Source organism: Globicephala melas, chromosome 4 (assembly GCF_963455315.2).
Source record: "Globicephala melas chromosome 4, mGloMel1.2, whole genome shotgun sequence".
Taxonomy (NCBI): domain Eukaryota; kingdom Metazoa; phylum Chordata; class Mammalia; order Artiodactyla; family Delphinidae; genus Globicephala; species Globicephala melas.
Window position 1 is genome coordinate 32,761,323 of NC_083317.1, and position 23,815 is coordinate 32,785,137.

General features: G+C 32.1%; 1 protein-coding gene across 2 annotated transcripts in view; it reads right to left on the minus strand.

Moving 5' to 3' along the window:
* Positions 1–23,815, minus strand: part of ROBO1 (roundabout guidance receptor 1) — a 1,111,527-nt gene that overhangs the window by 925,873 nt on the left and 161,839 nt on the right. For both annotated transcript variants that reach the window (XM_060297918.1, XM_060297919.1), the window contains one exon: positions 16,793–16,931. In XM_060297918.1, the coding sequence (XP_060153901.1) occupies positions 16,793–16,880 (88 nt within the window). In that variant the 5' untranslated portion in view covers positions 16,881–16,931. The remainder of the gene's footprint in view (positions 1–16,792; positions 16,932–23,815) is intronic.

Consider the following 23,815-nt stretch of genomic DNA (forward strand, 5'->3'; position numbering starts at 1 on the left):
GTAAATGAGTGACCTTCCAAAGGCCAAAAGTAATTCCAAGGTAAAATTATCGCATATCTAGGGCTCCAGATGAAACCTAAGTTCCTAAAAGTCAGATATTGGAATAATATATAGTTTTGAGCTCAAATCATATAATAAGTTATTTGGAACCATTACTCTATAAATATAATATTAAATATGTTACCAATGTTTGATAGCATGTGTAGAAAGTTAATAGTTTATAGAAATTTTTAAAACTTTTTAACAAATTATTATTTTTTATACATCTTTATTGGAGTATAATTGCTTCACAATGCTGTTAGTTTCTGTTGTACAACAAAGTGAATCAGCCATATGCCTACATATATCCCCATATCCCCTCCCTCTTGAGCCTCCCTCCCACCCTCCCCATCTCACCCCTCTAGGTCATCACAAAGCACCGAGCTGACCTCCCTGTACTATGCTGCTGCATCCCACAAGCTATCTATTTTACATTTGGTGGTGTAGATATGTCAATACTACTCTCACTTCACCCCCTACGTGTAAAAGAATGAAATTATAACACTCCCTAACACCATACACAAAAAATAAACTCTAAATGGATTAAAGACCTTAATGTAAGACCAGACACTATAAAACTCTTAGAGGAAAACATAGGAAAAACACTTTTTGACATAAACCACAGCAAGATCTTTTTTGATCCACCTCCTAGAGTAATGAAAATAAAAACAAAAATAAACAAATGGGACCTACTGAAACTGAAAAGCTTTTGCACAGCAAAGGAAACCATAAACAAGACAAAAAGACAACACTCAGAATGGGAGAAAATATAGAATTTTTTTAAGATAAAAACCTTTTTAAACTCAAACGTGTAAACAAACCTAATAAACATATCATTTAGTGCAACTCAGGTTCAAATAGTAAATTTATGAAAGGAATCAGTTTTCTAAAAATATGAAAATAAATGCCATAGTTGATGTAGAAAAATACTACCATTACTTCATTTACAAAAATGGAAAAAATTGGCAGTTAGTTTCAGAAAATAAAATGATATAAATGTTCCCTACATGTTTTGATTTAGTAAAAATTTCTGTTCAAATTGGTTCATTACACAGTAGACTACTTTGAATTATAATTAATTCACATGTCTATGTGATATATGCTCAATTATTAACCCTCAATGGAAGGACAGTCTATTTGACTTACTTCTAGCAACAACACTATGATATCTGTGGACAAAAATTCATTGAATATTCTGGAAAATCATAGAAGTATTTTTGTAGGTTTTCCAAATTTAACATAATTTTCTGAGCCTTTTGTATTGATACCAGAGATTAAATGTCTCTATACAAGTTTGAAGATTAAAGAAAAAAAGAGGTGGAATTGAAGAAATATATTTTAACATGATAATAGAATTGTAAAATAAATTGTGCCACTCTAATTGTAAAGACATTCTTGACGGAATAAGAAAATGATTTACGAAAATATGTCAATAGCATATGTTGAACATTAAAAAGCTTTATTAGAAATAATGTGATACCTCAAAAAGATTAAACATGCAATATTCAATGAAAAATCTTATTATGTGTCAGTATGTGTATTTATAATACACTCATAACACAACCCTTTTTTGATTAGATGAAACACATTAATTTGATCCATATAATCATAAATACTGAACAAAATATTTGTGACATAATTCTAGAAATGTTAAGTTATAGCTGTTTGACAAATATACTAACATTACTACGGTTGAATTTTTTTAAAAGACTAAGAAAATACATGATTAGGTAATGAAAATTTATTATCTATTTACAAAATTTTAGCTAAGATTATTCTGATTGCTTTTCTCTAAAGATAAGTTATTACATGGTATCTAAGGGAAAAAGCATGGCATTCTGAAATGATACAATGCTATCCTAAATTAATCATAAAGTATTTTATAGCATGTGTATATTATACTCTGAATTATAATACCCATTGTCCAGCTAAAGAAGAAGTAGTGAAACAAAAGAGTAAAAGTTAGAAACACAAAAGTAGGCTTCTAAGCAAGAAAAACACAAATCAAGAAAATCCAGTTAAAAATCTGAAACATGATTTCCTTTTTTTTTCCTGGCAGGAAAGAGAGATTTAGTCCAGGGAGTCTTTCACCTTTCAACGTTCCTAATATACTGTGTAGACCATGTCCTATCCTAACTCACAGTTAGATATACCAAACAAGATTGGGAAGATCCTGTGTCACATACCACCGGTGAGGTGGCAGATGGACTGACATAGGATGAATAATATCATCATGAATTTTGGAGTCAGACAATCCAAGCTGGGTTCAAATCCTGGCTCTACTAACTGTTAAAATGGAATTAATTCTCTTTCACAAAGATTTTTCAAAAATTAAATGAAATCAGTGCAGAGAAGAGCAAATAGTGAGTGCTCAGTGAATGGTATCCATTGATGATAAATGTATTATTTATTACTCAGGAATTAAAGACACAGTAAACTAGATATATTACAGTCTTTAATTACATTTATGATTAATTTGTAAAGTTTGTTTATAAAATTTATCCTCAATTACCAATGGCTAAACATTGTAACAAAGAAGAGAGATTATTCATGTAAATAATTCTTTTGGAAAAATGCCACAAAGTTGTCATTTAATTAAATTATCAATATGAAATTATTGATAATTTAAAGAAAAATGACAAATTACCAACACATTCAATCAAATTTAGCTTTTAGCTTTCATTTCAGATAGTTATTTTTTTTATTTCTGTAGACCACCCAATAATCTTAGTCACTTCATTAAAATTACCTTAAATTCCCACTAAATAATTTCCAAAATATCTTTTAATCAATCAGAAGTCAAGATATAATAATTAAACACCTATCTTATAGCAAATTCTACTCTATAAAAACCAGATGAAGAGCAACACATTGTCCAAATATGCTACATAATTGGTAATTGGTTTTGTTTGGTTAACTTACAGTGGAGATATAAAAGTAATATAATAAATATATAATGTTACATATATAGTGTAATATAACATATATAAAATATATATTATGCAGGAACACTAAGCATGGAATGGGGACTATTCAGAGAAACCTGAGACAAATGGTCGCTTGTTTTCACTGAGTCCACAGATATTTTTTGTACTAACAGCAGTGTATAAAAGATAAGCCTTTTTTCTTTAAGCCTTTTTTCTTTTTCTTTCTTCTTTTTTCTAGGGTGGTTATGTTGGATCAGTTCTCATAAATTTTGTTGTCACATGACTTGGCTTCTCATGTAATTTGATATATTTATATAAAATAATGACATTTCTGGGTTCAATGTTTCATGATTTTACTATAGCATTTTCTATATTCTAACTGAATTGGTCAGACTAGTTCCTTTGATTCTACTTTTACAAATAATTTGTGCATTTAGATACATTCTCTTCATCCATGTTACTATGTATCTGTTTTTGTGTTTTGTACACTAAACACTTTTCTCAGCCTTTATGGAAATTTGACAACTCTAGTAACTTTAACTGTTCTAATTCATAATCATACTTTTACCTTAAATTTCACTTTTCTTCCTCTTTTAGTGGTCATTCAATTAAAACATATTATTAATTTATTATCTAATTCTTATAACTAATAGAATCATATTATCTAATTCTTATAACTAATAGAATCATAAAAATTAAGTCAGTGGCAATTCTACCGATCAAATAATTATTGTAGTCATTTTACTTTTTATTATCTACTTTAATCAGACTGCATATATATATCAAATACCATGTTGTGTGTGGATCTGTGACTTTTACATCAATTAGACCACTCAGGTTTACCATATAATAAATTTAACTAAAAAAATGCCATTCTTGATAAATTAGAGTTTATTTCCCATCCGTTAAAATCAAAGTGTATTATGATATACCACGAAAGTGAATCAAATTTTATTTCAATAATTGAACTCCTCGAAAACTCAGAATGGACTAAACGCAAACATAAACAGTACATATTGGTAAACAGACAAAGTAAAACTAAACATTTACCTCCTACTAGACAGCAACTGACTAAACTTTTCCTTGGCCAATTCTAGTCAACATTTTGATGTTTCATTATATGCTTCTCTAGTTTCTTTAGACTAGTGATTTTCAAATATTTTCTGCAATTAGTATATATTTTAATGTCTTTGTGTGCTTTTTAAAAGAGAAAATGCAAAGAAATACAAGCACAAATGGTATATGTTTATAGTTTTCTTGTTGTAAAATACTTCACTAAAACAGTACAAAATTATGAAATTTCTTCTATCACCAAGACACCTAAGAAAGTAAATGTTAACTTGTGGGCATTCTCTGTTTGTTTCATGCCATGTTTTCAAAAACTAGAATTTTTGGTGACATATTTATAACTTTAAGATACTCATCATGCTAAATAATCCAGTAGTAATTATAACAAAATCACCACTGTAGTCTAAAAATATGTCACAGTGTCCAATAAAAGCATTCACAATTGTCACATTTCCCTTTTTGCCCTGAGGCATTATGTTATGTTTGAGTAGAACTAATAGTTATGACTTAACATTCTTATATACTTACAAGCCAAATTCATACGTATCCTGTTAAATTTGCATTCTTTGCTTTGATTTTTGTTGTAGTGAAGTTGTGTCACATCTGTTTGTCACAGCAAATTATAACTTCCTTACACTGCTTCATATTTTCTGCTCACTGAATACTGTATCTGACATTACACACTGCATAGTCTGTTGCGACATCCGAAAGGGGTTCAAAGCATTGCATAAGATCCACTATTCTGAAAAAGTGATTATTCTCACACCCATTATTCACATTGAAATCCACCTCTTTTAGGCTACGGTGTTTTCTCTTTTAATTCCTCCATGCTTCTGGAGCAACTCTCCAAACACTGTTGGTTTCAGTCATTGACATCATCATCTAGGCTCAAAGTTATCTGATAATCTTTCCCTCATCTATTTCACCTGTCCCCTTCATATTCCAAAAATTCACTAGCAATACATGCTTTTCAAATGATAGTAGCTACCATTTACTGAGTACCTTCTATGGATGAGATATTGTATTAGATACTTTATAGTCTTTATGTAATCTTTACAACCACACCACAAGGTAAATATTGTATCCTTTAAAAAAACAAACAAGTAAACCAAAAAACCAGTCTGCAAGTTCCCCAAGTTCACACATTCCATACAGAATCCAAGTAAGCTTGACACTAAAGCTACTGCTTTTTTTTAATATCATCTAGCTTATTTACTATAATAAAGCAATCTGTTAAAATGACTGATTCCTACATATACTTGATAAAAGCTTACAAAAATGAAATAGGAAAAAAAGGGCAGCTCATCTTGAAAGAAGCAGCATGATACAGATAGTTAGAAAGTGAATTGAGAGAAAGATTAATGTTAAACCTTGTGGTTGAAACTTGAATAAACCATCTACCTTGTAATGATTAAAAAACAATTTCCAGACCTTCCCAGAGTGTGTGGAACTGCTTCCTGTGCATCCGGAGCACATTAAGAAACACTTGACCCACATGAACTTGTTCTACCCAAATAACACTTCTGAATTTGCCCCCCTGTCTCCACTAAAACTACTAGTTTCTTAAACAAGTCTTTCCTTTTCACATAAATTGTCTCTGGTCTTTCTTTTCAAACTTAATTTTGTTTGTCCTGTCTTCAGCTGCATTTAATATTTTAAAATGCCAAAAAATTATTTTGTGATAAGACAATCATTTCCAATTAATGTGTAAATTAAATTTTATGGTTATCTTGACAAAAATAACATTAATATTACCATTTTCACATATGATTCTGATTTCATATATCAATGCTACAGAAGATATTCTCTGCAATATCATTTCTTTACACTGAAAATATTACAAGGGGACTATATCTTTAAAATACACTATCTTATGTAAAGCAGGTTAATGTCACAAGAAAATCTAGGTGACTTTCGATTTGGCAATGGGTTTTTAGATACAACATCAAAAGCATGATCCCTAATTGAAAAAAATGATAAGTTGGACTTTATTAAAATTAAAAACTTCTGCTCTGTAAAAGACAGTGCTAGGAGAATAACTAGATAAGCCACAGACTGGGAGAAAACATTTGTAAAAGACACATCTGATAACAGACTGTTATCCAAAATATAAAAAGCACTCTTAAAAGTCAACAGTAATAAAACAAACAGCTTGATTACAAAGTGGACAAATGATCTAAACAGACACCTCACTAAAAACAAACAAACAAACAAAAAAAGAAAACATGGCAAATAGGCATATGAAAACAGGCCCAACATCAGATGTTAATACTGAACAGCAAATTAAAGTAACAATCAGTTACCACAACACACCTATTAGAGTGGCTAAAATACAGAACACGGACAACTCCAAATGCTAACAGGGAAATGGAGCAACACCAAACTCTCATTCATTGCTGGGGGGAAGGCAAAATGGTACATGGACAGTTTGGCATTTTCTTACAAAGCTAAACTTAGGTTTACCAGAAAAGTTCTTTGGTGGTGATGCTAAACATAGGATTCAATAAAATAAATTTTATTCCATTGGCAAATTGATTAAGTGAATATAATTAAATATGAGTTAATTACAGATTGATTAAAGAGTAACATTACCTTCTAATCAATATTAGCCAATTTTTAAATTATATCCACTATTTAACTGATGAATACTTAGCAACTACTCCTCTGTACATAATTAAGTTTTAGTATACTTTTGAAAGTATAGTATTATAAGCTGTTCTTATTATTCAATTGACATTACTTAGAATCTCACAAACTTGTGGGAAAAGAGCACAGTATCAACTAAAGCTATTTTTTTTCTACCTAAGAACTTCTGTGAAAAAATTACACAGCCATGTTAATTAAGACATGTTATGTTAATTTCAGCACTGTGCATATATTGCTTAGGAATTTTAAATCTCATGATAGTAGTAAGATCGCAAGTGAATAGGCTTAGTTTTCTGATGAATAGATTTCTAAACCTGAGAAAGACACTACATCTGGAAGAAAAAAAAATGAGCCTCTGAATGGATAAATTTTAATCACGCTTGTATTCTTATTATACTATTGTTTTCCTTTACGTTCACCAAGCTTGTGGCTTTAAAATTAGGATCTATTAAGAAGACCTGGGAACCAGCAAATATTTGTACCTTTACATAAAACAGCTTTGAGGAACATGAGGACTACGTCAGGCTCAGTTTCCCTCCATATATCATATTTCATTGGTTCGAAGTAATTTTTTTCATATTTTGGTTCTAAATTTTTATAGTTGATGGCATCTTACAATAGCTATGAGCCAGACAGCAATTTTGATATGATTGTCATTGACTGTGATGTGAATCCTTTGTCGTAACTGCTCACATTGCTGTCATTCCAGTTAAGTTATGTGCATTATGGGGGATATACAAGTTGAGTTTAACTATAATTTAAAATGTCTTCCACAATTCCTCTACAATTGAACATTGGTAGTAAACGTTATTGTTATTTGAGGCTTAGAAACAAAAATTCAGGTATAGATTCCACATTGTTGAGGAGGTATTTATTGTTGTAAAATGGCCACAAAACTATGTTTTTTTGTGAAACAAAAATTAAGCTACTTAATAAAGGAAAGAAGACATGCTTAGGTAGCGCAAAGTGTCTGCTTCCTGAGATATTTCAAAAGGATTGTTTGTCACCACCAAACTAAAGGCAAGAGAAATTGGCTACTCCTTCAGAAGGGATGAAAGAATCTTCAAAGCATTAAGAGGTTGGTTTGATTAATGTATCACACAGAACTATCCTTAAGACATTGTGTCACGGCTTAATTGGTAGTTATATTTTTTCTTAGATATACCACTGTCACCTTATATTTGGTGAAATTCAGTTTATTTAAAGAACATGAAATCAGCTATAAAATGTTAAAGAGAAGTAACACTCTTCTGAAACTATCTAAAAACCACAATTTTCTCACCATATTAGAAAATAAAAATCCAAGAAAAGAAAAAATATGTGCAGTGGAAGATATAAGAGTGATTATAGTCACAAAGTTATAAGAAAAATCTATAAGCCAGCGAGTAATGACACGTCATGAACAAAAACAACAACATAGGTTGTAGGGCCCCTACCCCCAGCTTATTGTAACAGTTATACCATGCTTATGACTCTGATTGAATTGCATGTCAAGCTATGAACCTATATTAGGTGAAACATTAAAGACCATTTAGATAGAAAAATGAGAAATTATTTCTATAGAATTATTTTCATATACAAATAATTCAGTCATTGGTATAGAAACCTCATACCAGTACCTTAGGAATTTAGAGAATGACTATTAACATAAATGGAAAAAATGTCATGTCATGATAAATTTTATATTACTTTTAAGAGGATAAAAATTATTTTTTAACCTCTATAGCAGTCTGTATGTATTAACCAGACCTATATGAATAATTCAGAATCCACACAAATACTGCTTTATATGTACACCTGTGTTTAAATATATGTACCAAAATACAAATATTATATATGTATATACACATGCATACACATATATGTATATTGTGACATTTATTTCTTATATATGTATGTATATATCTATATAGTTATAATATGTTATATCATAAAATGTCATGTCTTTCAAAATTTGCAGTGTGGATTATTTTCTAGGAAGAATGTCAGTTTTTTATACTTTCAAGGCCCACATGCATTCAACTTTTTGTGTTGAATTATTTATATGTTCTTTTTAGTAGTCCAACATATCCATTTTATTTACTATTCAATCAACAAAAGAAATCATTTTCAAAGCAATTCTCCCATGTGAAAACATGACAGAGGCTGGGTATGTTCATACAACAAAGGACACAAGCGTGTCGACATAGGAAAGCTGCAAGTAAAGAGAAAGAATAAATGAATGCTCACTAGGCAATCTAGGGAAAATAGTTGAATGAATTAATGACAGTATCTCTGGCAAATAGAGAATTTTTTACAAAAGGTTTTCTCTACCCTCAGGCACAATTACAACAGCTGTACCATATAGCCTCTATCAGTCATAATCTAGAACAGAGCCTCTTTCTATTAACCAGGCAATAGAGGAGCAAAAATTACTTAGACTAGTCCATATGAGGCACTCTGTTGGCTGCAATGCATTCTGATGGCTTAATTAAGTGAAGCATGGGGCACATGGGGTTTTTCAAGCCAGGTTCATCACAAAGGCCGTATCATCAAAGCAGAATGGTCCTGGGCTCTACAGCTAGATTACAAAGATGAGCTTCTTCATTGAGTGTCTTGCAGCTAACGGGGCCTGTTAGTTTGCTTCCATCTACTTAAACAATTAGATGAAGTCTTACACTAGTAGACCAAGGCTAATGAAGAGCCATGGAATTGAGTACAGCTGGCAATTCCTCTCTTAATTAACATCTCATCTGTAACTGAGTGATGTTCTTTAGAAAGTAAGGAATGCATTTTATTTTTTTCTTTAAGTATTTCTTCTTTTTAGAGACTTGACACTTCTATTGATAAGGTTTCCAATCCTATTTAACACCCACAGCATGCGTTATAAACAAGAAGTAAACAAAGATCACATTACGATGCCAAATGACACATAATCTAAGAATTTTAAAAATGTGTTTGTGTCCGTGAAGGAATATGAGGGAAAAGTCTGAGAAACACAATTACACTGAGAGACTAAATCACGTGTACTAGATATTTTAACAATGATTTACTCCATAATTTGATTGTATTATTGATCTTATGAACACTAAGTTTAACTTGGTTAATTGTCCAGAAAAGTTTGAATGGCATTAATATCCATACAAGAGATAATAGCAAATAATACATATATATGAATATATATATGAATGGTGACTTTAAATCACATTATAAATTCATTCTGAATTTAAATCCAGCAAACCACATAAAGCAAATATTGGCTCTAAAACCAAATGGAAGTATGCTATTACCCAAATATTTTCTCTACTTGATCTTGTAAAAAAATTATATATTGTAAATCATCAAACAATAAATACATAAAATCAAATCACAGTGTAGCACACTGTGCCTTCCTAATTTCATTAATGATGTCACCATGGCCTACCCTCCAACAATGAATCTTGGGGTCATTCTTGATGCCTTGCTCTCATTCTCCCTCCACTTCCCATCATCACTCAGTTTTTCTAACTCTATATCCTACACAGTTTTCCAAACCTATCCCTTTCCTATCTCTGTTGTCCCATGGATAGTGAGGCGTCTGCTGTATTTTTTAGCAACCTCTTCCTCTTGTTAATTTATTCATTTATCAAGAAACATTCCAATAATTTCTATGTACTACTTACATTTTTAGGTATTCATAATACTTTTGCAAATCTCCAACAGTGTTTTCTCCTCTTCTATCATAATGATAATTTACAATTAGAAAATTAGGTGTGTAACTGATTTTTATTATTTTTCCTCCACAGAGAAAGAGAAAGGAAGAAGATACCAAGACTATCTTCATTTCCATCTCCTCCAACCTTACAACAGTACCGTGCAGTATTAGATGTCAAATAAATATTTGTTGAATTAATAAATAAAAAATAAAAGAAACAATTTGATGCACCACATTTCCACTAAATTACAGTTAAAAAAAACCTTACTAGGCTACTCCCCACCTTTAACTCTCTCATTGACTCCTTTTTGACCAGAGTTTACATTTAAAGCTGCTTAGCTTAGTATACAAGACTCCTCAAGATTTGAACTTCAAATTACTCTCTCGACTCATCTCCAAACATCCCTTAATATTCAATTTTCCTTTCTACCAAGCCAAACAAGGGTTCTCACAGTCATCATAGCTGTGTCTCTTGGCACAAGCCTGAGATTTTCTTTCCTACTCACTCCTTTTCAACCAGACAGAACTCCTAAAACTCAAGTATCTAGCCCATAGTAGGTGCTTAATAAATGCTAACTTTCCAATGGACTCTTACCTTCTTGTTCACCTGCTCCATGAAGACTTCCATGTACTCCTAAAGTTGTTGCTGTACAGAACCTCATCCTTACTTACAGGACATATCTGTTTTCCCTCGGTGGCACTTGTAATTAGCTACTATCCCACTACAACCATATAGCACAGACTAGGCCAGTGACACTCATTTATAAATAATAATGAGATTATTATCAATGTTAGTAAGAGCAACTCCATACAGAAAATTCTCTCAGTGTCCCAAATTCTTTGATCGTTGTATCTATAATTCAGATACAAATAACACAAGGTAATTCCGACATTCTTTCTGAGGAGTAAACTGACATAGGGAGAGATTAAGTTATTGACCAAAGTAACACAACTAAGATATAGAAGAGATGTGGTTCAAATATAGCCCTTTTGAACCAAAAGCCACCTTTTCTCCACTAAGACCTTCTGATAATCTTGATGTTTCCTGAGCAGTCTTTCTTTCCCTTCCTTCCTTCCTTTCTTCTTTTCTTGGTATGTGTGGGTTCTTTAATATTTTTGTAAAAATTAAATTCCAAGAAGTAACATTCAGAAATATCTGGTTTCTTTTATTGTATGATTTTCTTCTAGCTTTCTATAACGCTTATAGAAATGTGTAAAACTAAATTTTTATTGTAAGTCGTTTGTAGTGAATATTGTTTCTAGATATCATATTTAGGCATAAGTCATGAATTAATACTTTGTCTTTTCATGGTCCTTAACAGAACTGACTTACCTACTAGACACAATGATATAGTGTCAGCTAACAATACAGTTGGGGCCCATGAAAATACTTTAGTTCGTTTTAAAATCAAAAGAAGAAAATAAACATTTATAGCCAAATATTATATTCATGTTGATGCTAACACAATTTTAAAATATAATGCTTTATATTATCTCATAGCAAAAAACCCAGAAAGGCAGAAGTACCCATTAGTCATAGTGCAACCCTGATTCTTAGTTCTTTTATACAGAAAATTTGCATAATTGATACATTATTCTAATTTGGATATAAATTCCCAGCCACTTAATGTCTGAGTCAATAGTTTATTAAGACTTGGACAAAGTTTAGGAAAAATTGTACCCATTAAGGAAAACTAAGTTAGAGTCCTGTAAAGTCATTTTTAATTATACAGGTTAATTTTCACTGATCTTTTCATTTGTTCAGTGGCTTTTTTCTTGAGCTATTGACTTTCAAAATTATATTTTTGAAACTGTAAATATTATTATGAGACAAAAATAGCAAGAAACATAAGTAAAAACAAGGCAAAATAAAACAGCAGTAGCCTTAAATCTGCTCCCCAAATCCCTGCAATATATAAATGTCTTCAAATACTTTCACCTCTTTCTAAAGGAAATCGTTCCTATATACTATGTAGTTTTGAATGTATTCAACTATTTCTTATATCAACCTAAACTTTTGTCAAAAGCCGTAGTTCTTAAATTTTCTGGGTATTACATTAATTGGGGATATTTGTAAAACTGTAGGTTCCTGGGCTCCAAAACCAGGCTCTCTGTTTCAGAGATTCTATCATGGGCCCTTGGAAACTTTATTTTTAATAAACATTCAAAGTGTTTCTGAAAAAAAAAAATCACGGAGGACATGTTGAGAAACACTTCTCTAGTCATACAGATTTATTAAGTAGCATTTATAATCAAATCATATTTTTAATAGTAAAAACTCTACCAATGCATAATTGGAAGAGTTAAATAACATTTGAAAGTACTTTTAAACCTAAATATTATATTCTAATAGAAGAGACAAGTAACCTTGTAAATGTTTTAAATTAATTGATAAACGTCTGAATAGTCAGTGCAATTTTAAAAAAAGCAAACTGCCTATGAACAAGCAACACTATAGTTTCTAAGTGATATGCATTTTTCTTATCACTGCTCATGGCTACTGTGCTTACAGAAACTAATCACAACTATTGAAAAAACATTTCTGTGGATAAAACCCTTTGCAGAATGCATATATGCAATATTATTAGTTAAATAAATTTGACAAATAATGAAAGAAATGTTTAAAGAGTCTATCACATTTCAATTGCAGAAATTTACTTTCAATTTTTTTTTGGTTAGCAGATCTTAAAAATTTGAAATAATTCCTCAAATCTATTCAAAATCTGTCAGGCATGTAAAAAATAAATCACAAAAATTAGGAATATATGAGGATTGTATGTAGATACTTCCTATTATTTCTAGAATTTTACATAAAGAATACTTTTGCTAAAATGTACAGCTTATCTGTGGATGATGATTCAAACCCAGATAACACTTAGCTCCTTGCAATTACCTTCCTTTGGATAAAGCAGCAAGGAACTGAAGTGGTGGGATGGGTGGGGAGGGTAAGCAGTAAGTCATTTCAGACAATTTCACACTCAAGGCTTGTTGACATGAGGCAGGGCAAAGGAAATAACCCTGTCAGCTCCTGCATCTTTAATGAGGGACAGTGCTGCTGCACATTCAGAGAAGAGAGAGGGAAAAATAAATTACATTTAACTTAAAAGAGGGCTGTTGGATTTATTCAAACAGAAATGCAACCTTGTACGCTTCCCCATCCCCACATATTGCCATTGAAAATCTTACAATATACAGCTAGAATTCAACATTTTTTTTTACCATCGGTGTTCTTCAAATTTTCAATTCAATCCACTATGTGTGAAATGTATACTTTTAAAACATATCCTTTAACATTTATCTTTTATTGTCTTTCTGACATCTGTTGCAATCAGAGGTAGATGTTTAAAATGGAAAGATAGGTAACTGTCAGATTTCTTTGTAGCAGATTAGATAAAGATGTGGCCTAGCCCAGATACAGCATGCCTCAAAGATAACCGCAGCTGGTTTAAGAGTACTTTATATGTGAATAAGAGATGAGGAAAATTGACAGGATGAGCATCTAACAGTGGTTTTACTACAGAGCCTTTAATGAGCTCTATATGCAACGAAGGCTACAATTCACATGGTTGGAGAGGCTCAATCATTCCTAGAATTCACTTCTTAATTATTCCTTTTCTCTTAAAAAGGATCTACTTTGCACCAACAAGAGTATTTCTTCATTTAAAATGTACAAGTAATTTCTAGCCATCTCCCTAATATACCAACCACTTCACATACAATATTGTAAAACATAACAGCAGTTTTAAAAATGTATTATACAGGGGAACAACATAGAAAATAAACAAAGGAAGTGGGTAATCCATCAATTCAAGCATTGTTTTAATATTTAATTACACCAAGTAACCACATCACAGTTTGACTGAAAACCTCTTTATTATTGTGGTAATAAAATAACCTACATTACAATGGTTATCTTCATTGCTCCCTATTTGGTACCCTGAGGCATCTTGTTCTGGTAGATTCTCTACTAATAACTCACCATGTTCTATAGATCATATATTTCTCCTTAGTTTTTTAGAAACATGGTACATTTATTTTTTTAATTATCTGACTTTTGAAATAAATTTCTGATGAAGGAGGATATTCTTTCCTCAAGGGAAAGAGCGGAAGTAAATCAGCTGAATGAGAAACTATGTTTTTGAAAAAGTCGCTAATATTTGATCTTCCTGTCTTTGATCTTCTGAGCTATGCTAAACTCAGTCCAGGTCAAGGGCCTCTACGGAACATAATAAAGCTGGAACAGCAACAACAGAAAGAATCAGGATCTCACTTCATTCTGAGATTAACGTGAAGGAGAGGAGATTCTGAGGCTGATGACTCCTTTTAGCAGGTTTTCTAAGCTCCTTAGCCTGAAACCAAGGCTCCTGGATGGAAGGCAGTTATGAAAATGACTTCCACTCCGCAGATGTTCCTTTTGAAAAGCTAACAGCATATTTCTTTTGACAGGTAAATTGCTTTGAAATAATTCTTGAACTCTCTGGTCCTGAACAGGAAAGGCATTTAGCTTTATAAATCCCATTTTTGGGTACCCTTATTTCTTTTCAAGGTGTTGCCTCAAAACGGGCCCCAAGTTACTAATCCGTATGACATATTTTTGCTAACTGCTAACCAATTGATCACCTATGTACCTAATCTACATACTGCATTAAGCAATAAATTCATGTATTTTAAGTTCTCTTTAGTCTTAAAATGCTTGCATGTCAGAGAGAAATTGCAGTTTTGACAAATTTTGGAACCAAATGTTCAAGTTGATATGTCTTCTCTGAAATTATACAGTATCTTCTTGAATGAAAAGGTAACTTTGTATTCCACAGATAAACCTTACATCCCTACCACACACTGTATGCACACATTCCTTCTTCCATATATCTAGATAAGTAAAGATGATTCAAACCACACTTGACCATTTTGAGATTTGATTACCTTTTCAAGAACTAGATCATGGACTGAATTTGTTGACCTGGAGCAGTTATGAGCTGGCAAGGCAGTTTAAGGACAATTACACCTAAACCTCCAAAACTATATCTATATCTAAAACTGTAGTCACAGTTTCCAAAACACTTTCATATAACCTCTTTATCCTGATGATCTGAAAGACAATGAACTACTTTGTACTTATATTTGCATTTTTCATATAATCAAAAATGCTTAACATTTTTTCATATTGTCATTTTTTGATATTGGGTTCATTCATTCATTTGAATAAATAGTCAACAGAGTAGTGGTAAGAGAATAGAATGTAGGAACAGGTTAAAATTAAAAACTTGTCGTAATTTCAGAGTGTTAACCTAATATAGTACAAAGCAGCTAAATTAACTCTGTTACAACAGATTTTAAATTTTCTATATACTACCACCCTATGGAAATGTTTTTAACAGATCTAAACATACTTTTTATTCACAACTCCCTTATCTTCTAAATAAAATGTCAACCCAACAGAGGAAAAAATTCAAGCCCCAAGATTATTTGAAAATCCTGATTTGTGTGTGGATACACATAAGTTACAAATAGTTGCTGAATATTAAAATAAATACAACAATAAAATAAATAAAAATCAAGCTTCACATTTTGGTTTAACAAAACACCAAATACCATTCTTTTATGAATAACTCGGCTAAATTATGACGATATATTAAATATATTAAAGTTAACTACAATTTTCCCATAGTTTTAACTAAGAGGAGAGTTGAAATTACATTGTGATTAGTGTATCAACATATTTTTTCTATTTTCCTCTACCATAACATTAACTAAACATTGATTTAGTCAATTTCCTATAAAAGACTTTAAGTAAAGCTTTGTATATGTATCAACATATTTTTTCTATTTTCCTCTACCATAACATTAACTAAACATTGATTTAGTCAATTTCCTATAAAAGACTTTAAGTAAAGCTTTGTACAGCACCATTAATGAAATTATGACGTCAAGGAACCAGATTTCTAACATCACCAAAAACAACAGTAACCACGGCAGCAACAGAGCAGCATGTTGCATTTTTATTCTGACCTTGTTCAGCCTGTGAATTAGCACGTCACTACTCCAAAGGAATTTCAGTTTTAAATATTTTACTTTTTTTGAAGTTCCTTTTCCATGGTACTAACATGCATTATGACTTTGCTCTTCTTTTTGTTACCCATTTTTTCCTATTACAATTATTCTTGCACTTAATATAGTAACTTCTTACATGTTTCAGTAATAGTGAATTTTTCTGAATTTTCTTAGTTTCTCTAGGGAATTAATAAAATGCTCTGTATTCAAGAATAATATTTAATCTCTGAAATTTATCAGCACACATACTTAAGAAACCATTCACAAAGACTTACAAGGTCTAAAGAAAATGAACAAATTCAATTTACAACACACACAATAAAAAATGCATTTAAAGCAAAGAACGAATACGGATCAAGGTTTGATGAAACAAATGCATGGCACTTACCTGGAATAAGCTGTGCCAGGAACAGGTGGCTTTTTGACAAGCTGAGGAGTGATATTATGACCAAAAAAGGAGCATGTTTCCATTTCATCTTTGTCCCTTCCTTGCATTACACCCAGCCAGTGGTACAGATATGTTTTATCTGCGAGAAAAAAATCAACAGAATTTTTTTAATGTCGAGATAAAGACAATATTAAAAATATTTTGTGAAAAATCACAGTATAAATGCATTTAAAATATCATTTTTCAAAATGATAAAATAGTTAAAATGAATATAACTTAACACAAGTATATTTTAGGATATACATTTTGAACAAATGTAGTATTTATTAATTTTGAAAATTCCTTTCAATGAGATATAAATAGCAAATGATTCCTTGGTTTTCTCTATCCTTTAGGGGATGACGGTTTCTGATTTCCCACCAATTGAGTTAGAATGCTCTCATCAGGTCTAGAAAACCTGATGGTTATTCATTTACTAAATAAATATTTACAGACTGTTCATACGGAGCCAGTCACTATGCTACTTTGGGGACACAGCAGAAAAAAATAAAAACTAAATTCTTTCTTCATTCACGTACATAAGAAATTTGAGGCCATTTTAGTTACATCTCTTTATAAACAGATTCAAAACAAAAAAACCCAAACAACTTTTGTAGCTGTTCTCTTCTGAGAGGCACTGTGTATCAATCACAAAGGGCCCAAGAAACACAAGAAAGTGCCTTGTAGGCAACAGAGTCTTCAGTCAACAAGGCCTTTGACGAGATGATGACTCTAACAATGGCAGAATAAAACTACAGGTATTCAAGTAGATGACTGATCAGTTTTGCCTGGGAGGATTTGAGACAGGCTGGGACCTGGGACCCTTTGCTACAGTGTTGCAATGTTTGCACCTACACAAAGAAAATACAAAGAAACTATGAGACTAAAAATAACTGTGTGCATGAGCAGTTGGGGCAAATTCTGGACAAAAGATACTGCCACTTTTTTTTTTTTTTTTTTGGCATTTGCCTTTACTTTATAAAAATACACGACTTAAATACATATGACACTCTCTATACAAGACATAAACAGCTGTTAGATACTGCCACTTTTGAAGAGCCCCAAGCAAACACAGGGACAAAAGCAGGGTACTGTGCATGCCGCCTGTAGAAAATGCTCTTCAGAATTAGAAAACATAATAACCAAGTATCAAATTTTATATAATATGTATACATAATATGTGTGTGTATATTTTTCCCCTAATAGTATATTGGTATATTCAGGAAACTTTAAGGGGAGCTGTCTGCCTGGGTGATAGTTTGCCAGGATATAATATGATCGAAAACTGAGAAGATAAAGACAGGTAACGAGGAGTCAGTGTAGAGTTTAATGACAGATGATAATATGATCTAAATTACACTTGTCCTTATGTATCCACAGAGGATTAGATCCAGGACATCCCACGGACACCAAAATCTGCAGATGCTCAAGTCCCTTATATAAAATGGCATGGTATTTGCATGTAACCAACACGCATGCTCTCCTATACTTTAAATCATCTCTAGATTACTTATAATATCTGATATAGTATAAATGCTATGTAAATAGTTTAAATACAATATAAATTCTTTGTAAATAGTTGCCAGTACACATCAAATTCAACTTTTGCTTTTTGGAACATTCTGGACTTTTTTTTCTAATATTTTTGATCCTTAGTTGAACCCAGAGACGAAGCCCACAGATATGGAGGATCAACTATTATTTAGAAGATAACTCTGATGAGAATGTGAAGGATAAAGTCATTCTGAGGAAAATTAGCACAGAGACCATAATAATAGTGCAGAAAAGTATAATGAATGCTTACAAAGGACACTGGCAGAGGAAATGGAACAAATGTCTCGTAGGGAGGGTAGGGGGTAGGGAGGCACATAAGTGACACCAAACAAATATACTTTGCAAAACTTGGCAATTGATTAGATCTGGGAGATAGGAAGTGGAAGGACATTTATTCATCTACCCAAACACACACACATAAATCTAGCACAATATACAATGTAATTCAGCCCCAAAGAAAAATAAAATTCTATCACTCATTTTTGTGGCTCTCAGAGTTCCAACTTGAAAAAAGGATGACTGACTTCATTCTGCCGGTTTATCTGCACCAAGCTATTGTCAATCTGTCTACTTGAGCTGAACTGTCCTTACTTTATTACTTATCACTGCAGAGTTAATTGCCAACTTTTCCTTTAGCAGAGCTGCCTAATCCTCCGGCCAGACAGCTATAATCATCTGGCCTCACTGAAGATATACGAGGATTATTTCTTCCCTCTTAAGAATTCTGCAAGCGACTCCTGTCTAGGCTAGAACTTTGCCTCCAAAGAAATATTCCTGGTTACAATGGGTTCAAATTTGTGGTCTGTCTTCCTTGTTTGGGGCTAATGACCCTCTAATTTTCTTTTTTTTAATTAATTTTTATTGGAGTATAGTTGATTTACTCTGCAACTTTCTTTATCCTAGTATGAATGACACTCATAAATGACATTATATACCCACATTATCTTTCATACATTTTCTGTCTTAAGTGTCAAATGAGAATAAAAAGTAGATTATATTTCTACAGAAAAGCACAAGCCTAGATGGACAGTTCTACTCTTCAATCCACACTGTGCAGCTGTTAGTTTGTCTAGAGGCTCTTTTTCAGGGTTATCCATTGAATGTTCTGGCTTAGAGTCACATTTTGCAGTGATGTGCCCATGATTAGCTCTTCCAGAGATAATGTGTAACTACTGCATTCTAGTAATTTCTGCTTGACGGGGTTTTGATATAATAGCTACCCTGTCTTCTTGGATCCTGCTTGCCTAGGGATTTCTCACATTCCTCCTCAGTCTGTTTGATTATTGTGTGCACTAGACACTAACTAGAGTCCCTGTTTTGGAATAGACCCTAGACCTCTGATTCCTTAAATGTGCATAAGCAGTTTTGCCTCAGCTTTTGATATAAATAAAATCATGTATGAATCTAGAGGCTGTTTATAATTTGGTTATTATTTGAAGATCTAGAATGATTTTATTAGTTAAATGACATTTTAAAGTCTATTTATTGAAACTGAGGTTTTCATATCTGGGGTTAATTATAGTCCAACAATTGCATTAACAATTATATATAGTCTGTTAGTAGCAGTCAGTCTTGATAAAATAAAGGTCCTTATCAGACATGTACATTCTTCTTTTAAATCAATGCAATAATCATAAGATCATAAGAAAGTAAAACTGAAAGTATAAACATTTATTATAGTTGGTTGAACTGCTACAAGTTATGTTAACAGGCAGATATGTATTTCAAACTTCTATAATGTTTTAGTATGAATATTCATCAAACAAATTTTTATTATCTAAGGACAATTTTGTGACTTTACAAAATAGTTAGTGATTTTGAGTTAGGATCCACAAATCAAAAGTGGCAATTGCATTATTTGCTGTGTACGCACATCACAATACATTGAAGTTTTGATCTTCGAGTCCTCTCTGAAAAGGAAAGTAACCCAAGATAAAAAATAAGCTTAATAGCAATTACAATGACCCTTTGTTTAAAATCACACTTTCTGACATATTAACAACAGGACAATTGATGTTAGTGAAGAATGTGATGCAACTGTGCTTAGATTCTGAGTATTACGAAATAGTGAACTCAACAACCACAACCACAACCCCTTATAAGAACACTTTTCCCCATAGATGTGTATATATACACAGTACTGCCTACTGTCAAAGTATTAAAAATGAATATCTATACAGTTTTGAATTAAGAAAACTAACATGATATGAGAAAAGAGAAAAACAAGCTACAATATCCCTTTCTATTGTGAAATATTAAGCTAACTAGACATTACAGAATTATTTAGTGCAATATAAATTCTCTGAAATGTAATTTACTTGGGAATGATAAGTATATAGTAGTAATATAGTGTAGTGTTTTAGAAGCATAGATGGTACAACCAAACTATTCAGGTGTGAATCTCAGCTCCACAACTCAGATGTTGTTTGATGCTGAACAAACAATTTAATCTCTCATAGTTTCATCTTTCTCAAATATAAAATGTAAAGTAATAGTAATAGTCACAACACCGGTTGAGCTAATATGCATGGAGTGTTATAAGACTGTCTGTTCCATCATTTGATATCTATAAATGTTAATATCATAATGACCCCCAACTTCAAATAGAATCCAATGAGGTTCCCCAGTGATGATGGACCCAATCTTAGATTTGTATTTACATGTTGCTTTACATTTTATTTTGTTTTGTTTTGCTTTACATTTTAACAGTGTCTGTGTTAGGTTTAACTTGCAAGATGTTAGCGGTCTTGATTTATTTTCATGAACTTTATTAAGATGAAATTTATATATGATAAAACGAACCAATTTAAAGTGTAAGGTTCAGATTTGTCACACATAGAGACCCATATGACTTCCACTCCAATCAAGATGCAGATGCTTTCTACAGGGGCCTTGGTGTTGAAAGATAATATGTTATATGCATATGCTGTGTATATGTGCATGTTGCTAATGCAGATTTTCAAATAATAGGCTGGTCTATCCTCTGTTTTTAAGAGGATGATTGCTCAAAGAGAATTTTTGAAAATATATTTTGGGATAATCATGTTCCACTGATTACTAATGAAATTTCTTACAAAGTAAAAATGTCCCACATGAAATTAATTTTGGTAAATGCATGGATCAACAAAATAAAAACATTTCTTTAGGCACACATTTTGGATTACTTAAGATAATATAAATATTTGCTAAGCTTATCAGTGCATCATGATGACTATTTTTCAGCTTCTTCTGAAACTCTTCATCATAGGTAGCTCCCCCTTCATTTACCTCTCCCCCTATTCCCCTTCCTCCTCTTCCTTCTTCTTCTTTTTTTCATATTTGGAAGGACAGAAACTGTATTTACTGAGGCTTTCCTCGTTATTAACCATAACTTATTATCTAAGTTACAGTACTCTCTTGCTTTAGAGAACCAAAATATTTTTGGAGTCTTGTCTTCTCAGTCTTTTCATTTTATTCAGCTTAATTTTTTTTTTTTTTTTTTTTGTGGTACGCGGGCCTCTCACTGTTGTGGCCTCTCCCGTTGTGGAGCACAGGCTCCAGACGTGCAGGCTCAGCGGCCATGGCCCACGGGCCCAGCCGCTCCGCGGCATGTGGAATCTTCCCAGACAAGGGCACGAACCCATGTCCCCTGCATCAGCAGGCGGACTCTCAACCACTGCGCCACCAGGGAAGCCCTTCAGCTTAATTTTTAACTGCTGATCATTCAGCGGGTCAAAAGTTAGGAAAAAGTTGGAAATTTTCAATAACACAACAAGATCAACAACTGTTGATTATTTCTGCCCTAGTCTTGGATAAAAGAAACAACCGTGGCAAATAATAACTGTTTCTAAAAACCATTTGTCTTTGTAAGATCAATGCCCTGAAATGGCCAGCCTCATTTTGGTTATTGCATGTAACAGATGAATCAGTCAGCAATCTACATGTGGAGTAAAGAGATATTCTCCGCCTTTACAAATTGGATAGACTGAAGCTTGGTCTACCCTGTAGGACTATCCACCTAAAGCTCATAAAGGAAAACCAATCATCAGAAATTGAAGGTCTCTATTTAAATCAGTCTTTGGAAAATCCTGGAACTTAAAATAAATTAAAAATCCAAAATTAGGTTTTGCAAAAGAATTATAATTAAACAAATAATCAATAAACACTCTTGAATAGTTAATATATGGAGGCAGTGGAGATTCAAATAGGTGTGAAACAAATCTACTTTCTTAATGTAAGAGCCAAAGATAATTTATTATATACTAGTGACAAAGATAAAAATGATTAAGTTGGCCATGGAGGAAGTAGTCTGAAGGTGGTCTGGGGATAGGGCTGGTCTAGCCTTTAAAGAGTTTGTTGAAGTTACACAACTGCTGAAACTGGTAAAATGTATTCAGTGAGAGGACACACTCAAGGTGTAGATAAGTACGGCAAGAATGGAAGGTTTGTATAAAAAGGTAAAATTAAATAATACATAATATATATGCAGTACTTCAAGGTTTACTTTTTTACTAGCCCATCAGATTTAATATTAGGAAAATAAGTCATTAAATATTACCTTCACATGAGAATATAAGTTCAGATCTTTATGAGACTGGTCCGTATGAATACATGTATTAGAAAATAAGTGAACTGGAATCAAATCTACTATTTTTCTTATTACAAAATCAAAATGTCAAAGAATTGCAAAGTCTTGAATGCAAGACTAATTCAAGGCTTTTCTTTATCCACAGTGTGATGGCATAAGGGAAGATAAAGCTTGGTAACAAATATATAACTTGGAAATGAAAGTGAATCAAGACAAAAGAAACCATGTAGAAAATTATTAGTATGTTCTGGTATGTATGGTTAATAGGATCTTACATAAAAGTCTACTAAGTGGATAAAAAGATGGAATAAATATTAAGACATTGCAAAGGAAAGGCAATGGAATTTGATGATGCACAGAACACTGGAGCTTAAAAAGAAAAAAAGAAAAGAAATAAACATAAATGTATAGTGCCATTCCCAAAATGTCAACCTAGAAAATAAAAAGCTTAATAAGAAATGTGTGTGTGTTTGTGCCTTTGTGTGTGTTATCTTTGTAAATGACTGGCTAATCTACTCTTACTCTGGAGTTCTCTAGAATAATAATATGTATATAAATCTATAGTTAACTCTACTAAGAGTTTATTATTACTCTGTTTAGTTGGGATGCATTTAATTTGAAATAATAAGAAGTCAGAGGTGTATAATACCTTCTAAAAATGTAGGCTTAATGTTTTCAAATAGACAAGGCAAACTGGAAAAATTTCTACCAAATTCTTAAGTTTTCACATCTCCTAGAAAGAATGTATTATTTGAAAATAGCATAGTGCATATAAAAGCCAAGTACTTAAATCACAGATTTAGAGCACCTATGTATATATTATAATTAATTTATGATACATTTAGCTTCTCATATACTTAGAG